Here is a 16,873-nt window from a genome sequence, read left to right as displayed (position 1 = left end):
ACAAAATAATGAATTGTATGTTAAAAACACATTCTAGCTGTCTGCAATTGCAGCCTCGTTTTCCTTCTGCTCCCTGCCTTTCAAATACCACTGGAGAGCATGGGCTTTTTACCCATTACCAGTTCATTCCTTCTCTTTTGTGCATGCCAATGCCAGAGCCTAAACTTGTATTTGGTATGGAATTACTGGCAGAAGTTTGCTACTCTCTGCAGTTTCAAAACTATGTGTTAAAAAAAAGTTAATGCCTGAAGGTACTTTGAAAAGCTGAATTCCCAAATGGTTTCCTCTTGGGCTTACAGTTGCGGTTTAAATTTTTTTTACTGATGTTTGTGTAAGTTAGATTTGAATAAAGGGACTAATATTAAAATCTGAAGGACGAGATGATGTCAAATTCACTTAAAAAAAAAAAGGAAAAAAAGAAAATGACGTCTCCGATTCCTTTAGGTTATACGAAGTTTTAAGTGTTGTTCTAAAAAAAATAAACAATTTGCAGAGATCAGCATAGGTTTAAGTTGATTTGCTCCATTTACCCTACCAATTTGGACAGAAGAATTTAATGCTTTCTTGGAAATGTCTTTCAACTATTACATTATAGATTAATTTATAGGCTGCAGAATGCTGTTACCCATAAAACGTTTTTACCCATCTTGAAAATTAAGTTCTAAAATCAAATGTGTATAAGAGCTGGCCTTTTCTCTTTCACTAGGTCACCAAAGATAAATTGGGATAAATTAGTTATTTCAAATGAAAGCATTTATTTACAGTGGAAAAAGTATCTCAGATTTACCAAAAAACACCATGATGTTTTTCCTATTTCCCTTGCAACAGTGAACACAGATTTAGTAAATCTTCATTAAATTAGTGACTTGGCTAAGTTTCAAATTGAGTTCTTAGGCTTGACTTGGAGAAGTTGATTGCAAACAAATACAGAAGTATCTCTGTAACTTTGACAAAAGAAATTTTACAAGGGAAGCCCCTAACTTAAATTATATTAATAGATAATATATTAATAGGTGACAGATTAATAGATGATAACTTGTGGTGATTATAACACTTCCAGGTGGCTTTGTATTTTGTCTATAGCTTTCAATGTGTATTAACGTAATTTCTTATTGTGTGTTTTTATTCTGTAAAAAAGTGGTTTTGCTCATGATTTAAGTTTGTAGTAATGATGCATATAGAGGTGTCAATACACAAGTGATAAATTCCAGTGCACAGCCATTGATCGGCACTGGGATAGTTCTCTGCATTGCTGGGTAAAATGAAGTGGTTTGCCAAGGAAGGTGCAACCCTTCCATTCCTGACTTGGTGCTGTTCATTCTGTGGCTTGCAGTGATGGGTTTCATGTCCCTCCAGAGCTGTTGACCCTTTGTACTATCCAATTAATGGCAGCCTTTCCTTGGGCTGATGATGTTGTGATCTAGGCATTGATCTGAGTCTCTGCTGATAGACATTTCTTGCTCCTTGGTGGGAAGAAATGATGAAATGCTGTTCTGCAATGGCACTTTGATGTTGCTGAAAGATTTTTTTTTTTAATAGTAGATTAAATTGTCATTTGCAGCTTGTAGCTGTGTTTGATGAGCAAGATCCACACCATGGAGGTGATGGCACCAGCGCCAGCTCGACAGGCACGCAAAGCCCGGAGATTTTTGGCAGTGAGCTTGGCTCCAATTCAGCATCGGCCTTTCAGCCTTACCAAGCGACAAGTGAAATTGAAGTCACTCCTTCAGTCCTTCGTGCAAGTAAGTAAATGTCCTCGGTATCTTGACGTGTTTCATCTTAATTTACGAGGATGCCAAGTGCTGTTACCTATTCATGCTGCTGCTAAAATGATTCATTATCTGTCCTTATCGAAAGCTGATCGGAAGTGAGAAACTGTGTAAATGCTTGTTGCATGCAAGTAAACAAACCTTTCTGTTTTAATAAATTATTTATAAACTGATTTTAGGAGCAATAAGCTCCTTCTGTGCTGTCAGTTTAAAATTGTCCTCACACTGAAATCACAGCAAAATTTCCAAATGCAGTTGCTGAACAGTGTAATTTTCAGTTTTCCGGTTTTGTTCCATTTAATGAAGAAAAGGGTGAAAAGGAACTAAAGATAAGAGCACTTTCTACCGAACCTGTCAATGTTGCTAGGCTATGCTTGTGTCCTTTCCATAAAAACACCTGCCGATACGTGCATTTACTGTGTTGCAAAAATACACTTCTTTAAAAAGCAGAACTGATAGCCAGGAACATCCCTTTATTTTGTTTATTTCAACATGGGGAACATTTTTTACAAAACCATGAAGCAGGAATTATATATCACGTTTCTTGCTCAGGCAGGATCTTTGAACATTTCAGCTTACTAAGAAGAAAAATCACGCAACAAAATTTACTGTGTCATTTTCATTGTTGTTAAAAGTATCAAGCAAACAAGACAATGTTGGATAAAGCATCGTGCCCTCTTAGGTGTAGTGTCTATCATTTTGCTCACTGATCTTTTGAAGTAGTAACTCCACTCCAGAAAATTCTTAGCAGTGGTTAGTATCAGTCAGTCCTTTGATATTTTACAGTGTTTTAAACAATTATTTGTAATTCCCGAGAGATTACTTTTCTGTAGGTGTTCTCTTAATGGATAAAATCTGTGTTTAAGTAATCAGGTAAAATGCAAATGGAAAAGTTACCACACTATTAAGTTTGAGGGGTTTTGTACCAGAGTGTTTTCTATAAAAGTAAGGGAACAACATTTAACAATTAGCTTACACTTGAACGTGTATCCTTTGAAGCTCTAACTATGCTTCATTACAACACAGAATTAAATTAGGGAAAGGATTAATGGCAGAATAAAGAAGTATCCTGGAATTTCAGGACCCTTCCATTTTGCTGTCAGTAGCGTATGCCACAGCTAAATGCATATCTCATTTCCATGCATAAGCCAAAAAGCTGTCCTCCTGGGTTCTCAATTTAGCGGGGGTTAGAGCAGGCAAATACATACACATTTTCTCCTTAGTGTGCTTATCTGGTGTATTATATGATACATTGATGTTAGTGCATCAAAATCATATAGTGCAGATAAAATTCAATGATACATTCGATGATATATTATCTTCAGTGTTATTCTGGAAAATACATAGAATACTTAGCTAGTTCTTCATTGATTGCTAAAATGACCAAAAAGTGCTTTGAGAACCTACAATACAAAGGTCTATAGAAATGCAGAAGACTTTCAAAACTGTTGGTAAGAATTATAGCTCTTCTGATACTTTTTATAAAAGTGCGCAAAAATAAAATTTATGAAACAATTTGTCATAAATATGTTATCACAAATCAGGTATGTTCTCTTATCTAGCTAATTCCTTTTTTTTATGTTGACAATTAAATATATTTTGTTTTTAAATGTTCCAAACCACAGGCTTAGAATCCCAGTCCAGTAATATCATCTCATATTAAACATACCTATTTCAAGAATTTCATTTAAATATACATTGAAAATGGAAATAATATCCCTATTGTATTTCCTTTATAACTTGTGAAGTGAAGCATAGCATACAAATGGTATTCTCAGTATTTCAAATAATTATCTTCTTACTGTGTAAGTTCTATTCAGCAAATAAAACCCATCCAGTTTTGTGGTAGATGCAGATCCTGATTATTACATGTTGACAAGGTCATATATCTATTAATTGGATTGGAGATGGGATACAAAATTGCTGTAATTATTGTAATTTTCTAGCTAATTGCAGGGTTGGCGGTGAATATTTTACTTCTAACAAATGAAAAACAGTATTCCATCTGAAATTGGTTTATAGCATTTTAGACATTTTGTTTTACATCTCTGGTGCTTTTTGCTCACAAGCTGGGCTCTGTTTCTCAGCAGTTCACTCGCGGAAGCGTAGCTTTGTGCCATTCTGCTACCGCTCACCTGCACCCGAGGGGTACGGAGCAGCCTCTTTTCAGAGGCAGAATCTCAGCGCAGTAGGCTGGGGCTTAAGGGCCTGCTGAGATTTTCGTCTCTTTGTTCTGGTTGCCATGCTACCCCTTTTGTTTGTTTATAGATCACGCCGTCGCTCTTCTCCCAGCAAGGGAAAGGTTAGCTAGATCAGGTCCAGCTGGAAAAGTAATATTCATCTGGATTCCCTCTTTTCCCATGCACAAACACAGCCTGTGCTTTGCACGTGGGGGGGTTGTGTCAAATTGAATCTTCCCATCTAAATGTGGAAGCAAAAATGAGACTGGCTCTGTACCTCCTATGTTGTTTTGCAATGTGAAAACACAATTCGATACAAGCAGTTGATTTATTTACGTTTCTTATCTAGCTCTTTCTCTTTTACTGCTTTTGTGTTACCCAAGTTAAACTTCCTCTTGTGTTTCATCAGTTGAGCTGCATTTTTTTTCCTAAGCATACAGTACACAAGGCATTTTTTGTGTGTGCCTGTGTGCTTTCTGAGAAGAGGTTGCAAGCTCACTGCAGAAGATTGTTAAAGCAGACTGATGTTTATTCCCTGCTGAAATATAAACTGGAGGCGCAGGTGAAAATTGCCAAACCTAATGAGCAATTTGGCAGATAAGACAGGATGTCAGGCAGTGACAGTTCAGCAGCGGGTGCACTGCCTGTGAACCAAGTTGTTTGTTTCACAGTACTGCATTTAAATATTGTAAATAAAATCCCTTTCCAGCTACATGAGATATTGTGAAAAGGGTCATCTCTTTGTCTAGTTTTCCTTTTAAGTCTTTAGTTCTGTTAAATAGTCAAGGGTGGTCTTAGTTCTTGGTCTTGGTGTGATTATGTTACAAGTCTTTCTGTTTCAGCAGTTACGGTTAAAAAAGCATTTTTAGTGTATAACATTATTTGGAAAATATATTAAGAGAGTTTAGAGGACTGATTTTTTTTTTTTTTTTTTTTCTTTTTCTTTTTTTCCTGGCCCAAAGTCGAGAAGAGTAAGGAGGCTGGGGGATCTTCTTTCTTTAGCCCTTTAATGGGAGGGTACCGAGAAGATGAAGCCAGGCTCTTCTCACATGGGCACATTGATGCTGGAGGCAACAAACACAAGTTGCAACAAGGAAAATGCCAGTTAGATATTAGGAAAACAATTTTTACCTTGAGAGCAAAACAGGCTGCTCAGTGAAATTATGGCATCTCCATCCTTGGAGATGGACAGAACTTGTCTGAGCATGGCTCTGGGCAGCCTGATCTAGCTGGTCCCGTTTTGGGGGAGGGGGTGGACCAAATGACCTCCAGAGATCTTGTCCAACCTCTGAAGTTACCATGTAATTCTATGACTTCAAATATCATTAACAAAATTAAAGTGTTTGCTTCTTGAAGCAGTTATTTTTAAAAGTAAATGATCTTAGTGAAATAGTTAGCAGACAGTTGTGCAAGCATATTGTGCAAGTACAGTTCAGTATTGTGCTAGTTTGTGCCAGTGTGACACAGATCAGCTGACCGTGCCTTTTACAAGACTACTGCTTTTGTTTTCAGGATGTCTTTGGTAGGGGTGTCAGCTCCTTAAAAAGGAGATATGGGGTAATGGCAAGGTTCTTCTTAAAGGCTGGAGGGTGAGCAGCTCCTGGAAATGCTGGCCAGAGGAGTCTAAGAAATTACTGAGAGCTAGCTGGAAATGGTGCACTCCAGTGATGTATTTACTCAAGTGATCTGTTTCATGTATGTTAGTAGGACTCTCGGCATCAGTTTCATATTCTGGTCACAGAAGCGGATGGTGGGGAAAAAAAAAAGATCTCGATGAGAATGTTATGAAGTGAATGCACAGCTGGCTGTGAAGATACACTAAAAGTGCAGAGGAGCAAAGTACTTATGGCAGCTTCACATCATTGTTTACCCAGCAGCATGGCTGTTACTCTAAGGTTCCCTGTGTGCATGTGTGTTCCTACCCTGCAATAAGTACAAGTTTATTCCTCAGGGGTAAGAGCACGCATGCAGACTTTCACTGGAAATTCATTGATATATTAAAGTTAATGACCTTGCTTGCCTTTGAATTTGTGGATCTCTCTTTGCTTTCTGAGTAGTTTTTGGAAGTTCACTGGCAAATTAGTAGGATGTATCAAGTATAGTCCCTGAGGGCTCTCTTAGGTTAAGGACTATTCAGTATTTTAATAACTCTGAACTGGAATATAGAGTTTGCATAAAAACCTAAGATGGAATTTCAAGCACTTTGGATGTCAAGGTTTCAGTTCAGCATTCACTTCATACATTTATAAACTGCTTTGGAATCAGTGAGATGTGTGCAGTCACTGCATCTAGAAAGAAGAAAGTAGTTTGCAAGGCAATACTAGTGAACAGCTAACTACACAGTACTGCAAGATGGATCTAGGCATTCTAGTGCATTATTATAGGGCATCCGGGCATTATGCTCTTCCATCAAAAGATCAAAGGCAAATGCTGTTATGGGCTCACTGAAGTAGTTGCGAGCAGGAAAACTTAAGCTGGAGTGACCTGTTATAGTGCCAGACTTCGGGAAATTGTAAACAAGTTGGAGAGAGCTGAAAGAGAGTAACAAGAGTAAGATGCTTTGGAGACTATGACCAAGCATTGGAAGGGCTGGTTTATTTAGTTAAGAAAATATAAAAACTGATAGGGTCCAAGTGTTCAACTGTATTTTTTTTTTTTTTTTTTTTGTCTCATTCTCCATGTCAGCTAAGAGAAGGGCAGTTGGCATTTCCTGGGAAAAAGCCATTTTTTTGTAACATGTAAGTCTAAAAAATATTTTTTTACACTTCATGTTACAAGCAAATCTTTGTGGGAATGGTTCAGAGGTCTGTTCTGTGTGCTGCTGAGCTCTGTCCTGCTCTGTGGTATAAGGTAGGAAGGCAACCAGCTGGCGGTGGCAGATGTGTCCTGTTCCTGGCTAAGCCATTGGATTGTTTGGTAACCATGGGTGAGCCGCTTCTTGTGTCCGTTGTAAATATGTATGTGTCTTTTCTTAGCATCTCACAGTTTGAGTGTTCAAAAAAATCCAATACTAAGCAAACCAGTTAAAGGTGTGAGCACAAAAATAAGCATGTGAATTTCAAGTACTTTAAAATTGCTGTTTTAAATATGGCACTTCACTGATTTGATACAAGTATTTTTCTAGAGTCCCAAATGCATATTCTGAGCATTAATTTGTTAACATTTCTAAGTTCCTTTGTTTAAAGGTTTGGAGTATTGCATGTTAGCATGTTGGCAAAAAACTGCAGAGGTGAGTTCATATTTGTTCTGGTTTCAAAAGTGATGATGGTTTCAGCACTCTTTCCCACAGATGGCCATTAGAAACTTTTTCGTTCTCGTTTGTATTTCTTTGACTCCTAATTCAGCTGTGAGTCAGGATTATATATGGAAATAAAGTAATTTTCAAATGTCAAAGAACTAAGGAAGCAAGAGATTAGAAAAGGGAGGAAGAGAAAGATGAGTTCATAACACCCCATATGTTTGGAGCTTTATCAGATGGAGTTACCTCTAGGGTTAAATAGCTGTTTGCAAAGTGTAGAGAAAGTCATCCGTGTTTATAATGAAAGATTATGGCTTTACAGGCAATGCTTGCTAAAGTCAGTGGGAGGTTTTTCACTAGCTCCACTGAGCTTTGGGTCAGGTTTGCTTTCCACAGTGAGTTTCCTTAGTCAGGAACTTTTGTCAGTGACCAGCCGGTGTTCAGGTGCCCATTGTTGCAGTGCAGTTCCAGGAATAAATTCCAGATTTCCTAACCATCATTCCCACTTTTACTTCCTTGCCAGGTTCTCAGATATTTCCTTTACCGTGTTGGATAATATGAAAAGAACCTTGAACTGAGGCTTGCACCAAACTGTTGGCGGCTGAATAAGGAAGGTTTCTCATGCATCAGAGTTTAAGTAGAAGATTTAGCAAAGTCTGTTTCCTTACCTTCTGGTGCTCTTGCCGTTCAGGAATTCTTATTGCATTTATTCCTGTAGCTCTATCAAGGATGTGATTGTTTTAAAGCCAGAGTTATTGAATCAAAAAATCAGTACCAGGTGCTGCTTTCTTCCATGAGGATATATTTGTTCTTTCTATAGCACAGTTTTGACTTGAGTGATCTCCAGTTGGTGTTTTCTCCAAGCGTAGTGCTCTGCTGTTAATTTGGGATTGCTGAGCAGTTTAAAAACCATGTGTTTTTGATGAGGCCGTGACACGTTTGTAAAAACAAATGGATTTTAAACTGCTTACGTTTCTAAATTAACCTTTAATATCTTCAATCTTCTCAGTATACCATCAAGCAAAATACTGTAGCTTCTAGTAGGATTAAAAAAATCCCTGAAACCAATAAATAATTTTAGAATTTACTGGATTCTCTAGGGGAAACCTAAGTTATCATGGGGTATTTCAAGATGTGATTCCATATGGTGAGGGCTTCTATCTTTGATAATGGGCGATAATAAAAATACAGTATTGTATCTGATACCTGGTGGTATTTTGTACCATAGCTACAGAATGTAGTACAAGAGAGATAATAAGGAAGGGTTATGAAGATCTGAAGTATTGAATTTGAATAGTTTAACAAGTCAGGTTTGGATATTAGTCTAAATTTGACATCTTAAATAGATTTAATGATCACTTGAACAAGAAGCTATTATGGAAATCACAGCTGTATTCTGAGAATGTTTTGATCGGCATGTGGGTGGTGGTGGTATTGCTGGGTTTTATTTTCCCCTTCTTTAAATGAAAGGTAACTTTTTCCCTAAGGGAACAGTATTTTTATGTATACAAAAATGTTATGCCATTTTATCCAATCAAACATTACAGCGTAGCTGCTCAAGTCCGTTGTATTGTGATATCATGGGTTTAATCCCATTGTGATAACGCTATTTGTTTGTCGAAAGAGTTTGTGATCACACATTTATCAGTAAGTGTAATAGCTCTCTATAGATAATTTCTTGATTACTTCTCTATTTCTTGTTATTTCATTGTAAGCAAACAAGGAGGAGCACAGTGAAGGCTAAAGAACATGAATCTGAAATGTGTAGGGAATACTTTTTCATGGTACAGCCACCCTGTGAAATTTTTTACTTTATGGAGGCATATGTACCTATTACACTTTTTTTATCCAACAGTTTTTAAAACCCTTGTGCAGTGTTTATAGGTACTTATTCTGAAATGTGATAAACCAGTATGTTTCAAGGCATCCTTAATATCCAGAACCACCAGTCCACGAGAGTAACTTGTATCCTGGTTGTGTTTTGCTTTGCTTTGAGGCAACAGCATTGGTCTGGGAGGTGTGTGGGGTGTGTGTGGACTACGGACATAACTGACTTGCAGACAATTTACCAACAGGAGCAGATGTAGAGTTTGTCAAATGTACTTAATTAGTCACTTGGTCCTAAGCAGGATGTTCTTATATGAAGGGTGTTGTAGAGTTAGTGAAGAGTGTTGTGATGCTGGAGGCTCTGTGTCATACTCTCTGTAGGATTACCCTGTGTTCAATGCAACAGCTAGTGCATGCCCCATGCGTACCCTCCTCTGCCCCGTGGATATTTTTGACCACAAGCCCAAGGCTGTAAGTTATTATACTTAAAGTATATCCTTAATTAGGCTAAACTTGTACTTCAGTGACAGCATTGTTGCTTGCGTTTGTTCTTAATTCACAAGGGATCTTCTTGCTCCCTTCCTTATTGCATTCGCAGCATGTGCACTCATACACTCTTTTTTCAGACAGGGATGTGTTTTGGAGATAGATCATCTCTTTTGGTGATCACTGGGAAAAAGTTGCTTTAAATTCTGTGTCTTTGACATGTTCTTTTGAGGGGGATGAAACAGGGACAGATGGCTGCTAGTTGAATAGGCTTATTTTTTAGTTTGTTTTTTATTTACTCTCTCATGCACTGAAAAGGACTGAAAGATGATACAGAAATGAAGGAGTGGATGAGAAATAACTTTTCATTAATTCGTTGCCTTATTTCATACTTTTAAAAAGATAAAATTAGTTCTTTCTCCCACCCATCTCTTGTTGTAAATCTTAAATGTCTTGTGTAAGTAAGATAAGCTCCAGCTTCAGAAATGCTGTGGGTTCATGTTAGGGGCAGATTAAGCATTTAGAGTGAGAATCAAGCATGTGTTTAGAAGAACTTTCCTCCAGAGATTTTGGGCCTCAATAGCGCTGGATGTCATGAAGGTGACAAGCCTGTCTTGAGCCCATGAACCCGGTCTGAGCCGAGATGAGGCACGAGCCCACTGCCCGCTCTTCTGCCGGCATAGCTCAGCTCAGTGCAGCTCAGTGTCTCCGAGCAGTCCACAAGCAGGGCTCCCTTGTCTCCCCCTCTGTGACACTGTGGGGGCAGATGGGGTCCCCCTTTGTGACCCAAGAGCCACCCCGCTGGAGGGGCCTTCACCACCCGGGCTGATGCCAGAGCTTGGCTGTTTGGGATTGGAGGTGGATGTGAACTTGGGCTGTGTTCTGGTCTGTGTTTCTTGCCTCTGTTATGGATTTAGGTGATTAATTCTGTCAACGTTTTTGGATTTACAGAAACCGGAAGTGATTGTATATATGGGAAGGGAGTTGGGGACCATGTGAGTTTATGAACAAAAGCAAAAATGGAGCTTAGGTTAAGATAAAATGTTTGTACTACTACTTACATGCATACAGTAAAGGGCTGTACAAAGATAGCAATAGCGAGCTATTGTGTTAGCTTCTGGAGACGCGCATGAGTTGGGGACTAGGCTTCTCAAAGCAAACTTTGATCAACCATTAAAACCTTATCCCGAGGGGCTGGATTTGATTCAGCTCTCAGTACAGCAGTGTTCACAACTGGAAGTAAAACTGGGACTCTTTTGGCAATTGCTGGGCAACAGCTGATTCAGAGCAGACACAACGGATGAAGTTAATATCAACAGACTTCAAGTTCTGCATCTGAGCTAAATACTCAAGGCAGCCCAGTTTCTCATTCCTGGAGAGGAATGGACACCATTAGGGTGAGTTCCTCTGACCTCTTTTACTGGCTAATCTCCATTGATGGGAGAGAAACAGAGCTGACCAGTTCTGAAATACATGTCTATGGACCCCCTTCTGCATGTGATTTACCTCACACCATAAAAGTAAATTTTTATATAGAAGATTTTTTTTCTTTATCAAGTAGGATGTTGCCTTTGTTGCCTTAAAATTGGTCATTTTTATATTTGGAAGAGAAAGGCTAAGTGGTGTTTTACAAAGCCAACGGCTTCTCAGTTTGACCCACGGAGGAATTTTACATGGTTCTAGGAAGTTCCTACACAGCCATAATTATGCTTGGGAAGTGTATTTGGGTCACGGACAGTATGTCGTGAATGCAGATAGTCCCATGTTATCTTTTTTTCAGAGTAAAATTGAGTATGAGAAACTTCTATGGAATTTCATGGTTAAACCAACAGCGTCATCTGCCTTGTGTCTGACACTGGCTTCTAGTCACCTCATGTGGTACTGCTCCCAAATTGGTAAACCACTGCAAAGAGGCAGCTGTACTTTTTCTTGCCACACGTTCTGAAACCTCGAAGCATAACAGGTCATGCCATGCGGCACTGAAAAGCCAGCCTAAATCTGGGGGAACAAGCATGATGTGGAGTTAATAAGCACTGAAGGACTTTGAGTTGCCTTTATAGTTCTACACAGTTGAGTGCCTGTGTACCCCATTCCCTCACACATCATGCAGTATCTGGGTGTTATGGCCATCTTGCCCCTACTGCTGTTCAGGGCATCGTGGCTTCCCATCGGCATGGGAGTAGAAAGCTCTTTGTATACGTGCTCAGCCTCTGAGTGGGTGGCTGGGGAAAGGAGCCATCCCTTGAATACAGGCTGCTAAAGTAAATGCCTTTGCAGGTTTGCAGACTTAATAACGGTGAGCAACAACTGCTGAGACTGTTTCAAATGAAATGACATTTGAAGCAATGCTAGCATTTTTAGTAGATTATAAAAGAATAAAATTATGTTCACCAGTTTCTGACAAGTTAGAGAATGGACACATATGCCTTCTTAACCAGCCCTATGCAGTATACAAATTAATCTTTCAATGATTTTTTGGTAAGTCCTCTCTTGATCTCTCTGCTTTTGGGCTTTTTGGAACCAAAACGTCAGAAATGTTTTCTGTGTATGAAAGCTTTCTCCACCAAATATAAAAATGATGTTAGCTGCTTCTATTCCAACCCATTTTAAGCTCTGATGTTTAAGACCTTCATTAGATGACAGAGGGATTTTAGGTCAAGCACTGCCTGATTTTCATGATGATTTCCATCTGAAGGGTCTTGCATAGTGAAGTCTCTTCATGTTTTATTTAAAATTTTAGTTGGGCTCTTGACTCGTGGAAAAATAAATAAAAATGAAGGGCTTACTAGGAGTGCTGCAGTGAAAAAATTATGGAACTGCTTTTTCAAATGAACTGCATGACATTTATCCGTGAGAAATATCCATTAAGTGAGTGAATAAAGTTACTGCTCTAGTTTGACATAGTAGGCAATATTTCTGTGAGTTTTGTACATGTAGATGATTTACCTCTACCTCTGTTTTAAGTTCACTTTTAAAGTAATAAAACATAAGTGGACAAAGGCTTCCCGTAATTCTGCTTTCCAATAGCTCTTTGCTATGTTGCTTAAAACATAACATTACAGTGAAATAAGTATTTTCACTTTATCCACCCATAAGGGTAGGGGGAAATCTGTTTGCAGTTATTGCTGGTACTGAGATAGTATTTCTAGTTTGCACTTTGGCAGCGAACAGCGGTGTGGGATGTGTAGCTGAAGGCTTGGGGAGAGGGTCTCTGCCGGAGCAGTGGCTCGGTGGTGAGCAGGGCTGTCTCAGGGAGCCAGAGAAGGAGGAGGAAGAAGAGGAGGAGAAGCCGCATGTAAGCAGTAATGGAGGGAAGGAGGAGAAAGCTGAACTGTTTAAAAACCTGGCCCCCAAAAAGCGAAGGATGAAAAAGCTACAGTGAAACTGCAGCTACAAATATGCATAGATGTTTGTTTATTACAGCTTGGTCTGCGTATTTCTTGTGTTAGCTGAAGAGTTTACCTGAAATTGTGTGTGTCTGTTGGCAGTTCATCTATGCAGTAGTACGTTGTGGTGGCAGCAAACCCAGAAAGCGCATGGAAGATGAGTACCAAAAAAGTGCATGCTTGAGCTGTGTCCTCGGTGATGCTGGGAGCGAGCAGTTGGACTCCCGAGGGTGCAGACAGCGGCTTTGTTGCATGGCAGCGGGGCGGCCGTGCCCGGGAGCATGCCCCAGAAGGGGACCGGTGCTCGGGCAGCGGGCGCTTTGCCAGGGTCAGACCCCGCAGTCTTCTTGTTGCGGTATGCGGACACCGGCATGGGTGCAGGCCCAGCGGGATGAGCTCGCAGAGGAGTGCAGTGCGTGCATGTGTAGACTTGTCTGTGCTTTTATATTAGAATTTCCGTAAAGTTCTCAATGGCTGCGAATTCAGGGCAGTATTGTAATACTGATATTTATGTGCTATTTACCTGGTGTGACTGCTGGTGTACAAGCAAGTTTCTAGGAGTCTTACTTCATTCTGCATTTTACTGGAATGATTTCGTGGATGTGGATGTGAGTTCTTTGCATGGGATTCCTATTACGAGCTGAATTGAATATTCAATTACTACTCAAAGCCTTGAGGCAGTACATCAACTTCACTCATACTGAGCAATTTGTGCTGTGCTGTATGTGCCGTGTACTGGCTTCAGTTTCTGAATTCTCCCAGGGCTAGGATTTTGCTCTGTTCATTTCCATTTTTCTTTTTCAAAGTCGGAATGTTTTACTAAGGGTGAAAAATATTTTTAATGAAGTATTTTAATTTGTTCTCATGTTATGGGCACGTGTTCCCCCCTTCCCTCATCTAGGTTTCACCAGATGTTTTAAATATTTTCTGAGTACATGTGCTTTCAAGGTTTTTCTGCAAATCCAATCGTGTTTAACAGGCACTGAGTCCTTGTGAATCAACGTTGTGTTTTTCTCTACTTTATGCCTCCCAGATCTGGCAGATGTCTTGAGTTCTAGGACAAGAGATTTTCAGTGTTTTCTGTATGAAGGCTGATAAGATTTGTACATAGTTAGAATTTCCTCAGAAAGGAACAGAGTTTCAGACCTCTGCAGGAGGAAGGCATTTCATTGACCATGTTTTACAGAATTTAGTAAGTTTAAATCCAATAATGCATCTTATGCTGTATCAAAAGTGATGGCTTTTGTAAGGAAAGCTGTACTTGTATTTGTTCCTTACTTTTCCTCCCCTTTTTTTTCCCCTTTTTTTTTTTTTTTTTTTTTTAAACTTAAGTGAGTGAGTGGCATATGTGACATGTAAAGAAAATATGATGTTTGCTTGATCTTACCTTGGAAAAAGTTCTTGATCTTAAAGTCATAGTTTTAGCAAGATGGATGGTAATTTTCACTCATAGATACATGTGCTTAATCCAGAGTTTAATTTTCACCTTGACCAGCCAAATTAAATGTATTTTTTTCATTTTAACTATAACTATTTTCTTACTTTTTTTCACTTGCACTGCAATATAAATTGTTTGTTCTGTGTTTCCTCACTTCCTCACTATTTTTTCTGTCATTTGCTTTAAGACACCTGAAGGGTCATTTTTAGCAATGGAAAGTGAGGAAATGTCAAAGATAGGGCTGCTGATCAAGGCTCTTTGTGTGCTCTGTGATTTCTGTCTGTGGTTATCAAGCTGCAGAACGTGAGATGCTCAGCATGTGTGACAGGGATGAGGCTTTAACCCAAGAGGAGGTTAGCTGGTGACTTGATGTGCCTTCCTTCTGTTTCCATTTGTTGACTTCCAGATTGAGAACCCAGTGCAGCTGGGTGAACTTGATGCCTTCTGGAAATTTTAGAAAGGAGACAACTACTTCATATTAGCCCGTGATCAGAAACAGAGGGAGAAAGGAAAAGAGAAGGCATGAAGAATTTGAAGAATTAAAGAACAAAGAAGCATGGATCAGAAAAGAAAAAAAAAAAAGGAGGAGCTAGTGGCAAAGAATGTTTACCTCCCTAGCGACAAATGAAAATACTTAACTGTTTCCTTGATGTTACTTTGCCATATAAACAATTACCCTAGGAGCCATGTAAATGATGTATGTTTATGAGAGAGAAGTGAGTAGGTTTCTTTCTGCTGCCCCCCTCTCTCCCTTTCTCTTTGCAAAACTATCTATAGGATCTGAGACCCGGTCCATTCCAGCAACTGCAAAAAAAAGTTAGACATGAAAAGGAAGGCTAATCCCACATGATTACACTTTTGTTATTTCTCAAGTGTTAATCACAAAATGAAAAATGGTATTGTGTGTAATCTTAGATTTGTATAAGTGCATGATGACATTTTGAATTACCTTTCCTGAAACACAAACTGTGGATGTCTCAGCCGTAGAAGACATTCACTGAATTGCAGAGCTTTAAAAATGACAGTCCTGAGGCTTTGATGGATTCTCTGTCTCTTGAAGTCTTGAAATTAAAGTCAATATTTTTCTGTATTTCCAGCAGAAGTTAAAAGACTAAATGCAGACATTATTGCACAGTGTACCTGGGCTTATATAGGTGTTTGACAGGATGATCACAGGGTGTCTTCAGGATTTGAGTTATGAGGCTTGTTTGGAGTCTTGCTGTAATGCTGCATTGTGTGTAGTGAATGATTCTTCCCATACTTGGACTTGTGCTTTTCGCATTTAACATTCTTCTGTGTTTGTTTTCTTAACATTCTTAACTCTTTCCCCCTGTTTACGGTGTCCATTCCAGCCGGTTCTGTAGTCTCCCCATCCCATCTGTCACAGCCTGTCTTTCCCTAGCTCTACTGCTGTAATATCCTTACCTCCTGCAAACCCTCCAGCAACCTGGTTTCTCATTCATCCATACCCTGTTTTGTTTGTAGGTGGAGAGTGTGTTTATTTGGTAGGGGTTTTTTCATTAGTTTGTTTTGGTTTTGTTTTGGTTGGGCTTTTTTAGGAGAAAAGGAGAAAATTCGCTTTAAAAGTTTTCTGCATTTGTCTTTTGATTCAGCTTGTCCTTAGTGCAGACTTAGGGCGATGGACAGCATCTGGTTCCATCACCATGGCTTGGGCTGGTCCCATTCTCCTGTGGGGCTGGCTGGTGACTGAGCTGCTACCCAGGAAACTGGGGCTGATAAAAATTCTGCATTAACTTTTTACACTCTCTTGGCTCTTTAACAGAAACTGATCTGCTTTTACTCTGCTAAAAAAATGGACGTCTTGAGCCCTTTGCTTCCCAAAGTATCTCTCCTCTTTACCTCTTTTACTTCACGGCCAACTGCTGGCGTAGCTGTACCACAAAAAATTCCCAAGACTGTATTTTGCAACAGTGGCTTCAAGTCTGGTCTGACTTAATTAGTAGGAAAAAACAGCTTACGTCTCTGGCTGTATTAGGGGGCTTCATGCTGTTGTAGCATGACTGCTTATTGTTGAACCTTCAATGCAGAAGACAGTTTACCTTACAGACGTGTTTTTTTTTTTTTGAAAGAAAAATAGGTTAAAGATGTAAGTCACTACATAAACGCGAAGTATGGTTACAAAATGCAGAAATGATGATGATATAAAATTCTATAAGGAAAGCCATGCAAGAATGCCTGTGGGCCTAGGTTTTTATTCCTTTGCTTTTACAGTAAGAGAATAAAAATGCTTATGCAATATTAATTCAGGATATATAGCAAATTGGCGTTTGGAAGCATTCAATTTTCTTCATAATTGTTCTCCATTCACTTGGCCGATTATCAGTAATTTCAGGGAATTAGAGATGCTCCTTTTAGAAGTTTCTAGTGAACTCTTTAGAATTGTCAAACAATAACAAACCCGCCACTTAGGCAGCAATTTTCCCTCTCGCTGTCCTCACACTAATGTTAGATCGCTGTTTGGAAAGGCTAGACAAGAAAACTGCCATGTAGTAAATCAGTAGGAAAATTTTTTCAGCCTCATGCTGCTG

The 16,873-nt window shown here is 39.2% G+C and overlaps 1 protein-coding gene across 11 annotated transcripts in view; it reads left to right on the top strand.

The window, feature by feature from the left end:
• The window catches only part of PARD3 (par-3 family cell polarity regulator), a 461,320-nt gene that overhangs the window by 154,801 nt on the left and 289,646 nt on the right, over positions 1 to 16,873 (top strand). For all 11 annotated transcript variants that reach the window (XM_049798455.1, XM_049798452.1, XM_049798450.1 and 8 more), the window contains exon 3: positions 1,562 to 1,742. In XM_049798455.1, the coding sequence (XP_049654412.1) occupies positions 1,562 to 1,742 (181 nt within the window). The remainder of the gene's footprint in view (positions 1 to 1,561; positions 1,743 to 16,873) is intronic.

Source organism: Accipiter gentilis, chromosome 4 (assembly GCF_929443795.1).
Source record: "Accipiter gentilis chromosome 4, bAccGen1.1, whole genome shotgun sequence".
Lineage (NCBI taxonomy): Eukaryota > Metazoa > Chordata > Aves > Accipitriformes > Accipitridae > Astur > Astur gentilis.
This window is presented reverse-complemented; position numbering and strand designations above follow the sequence as displayed.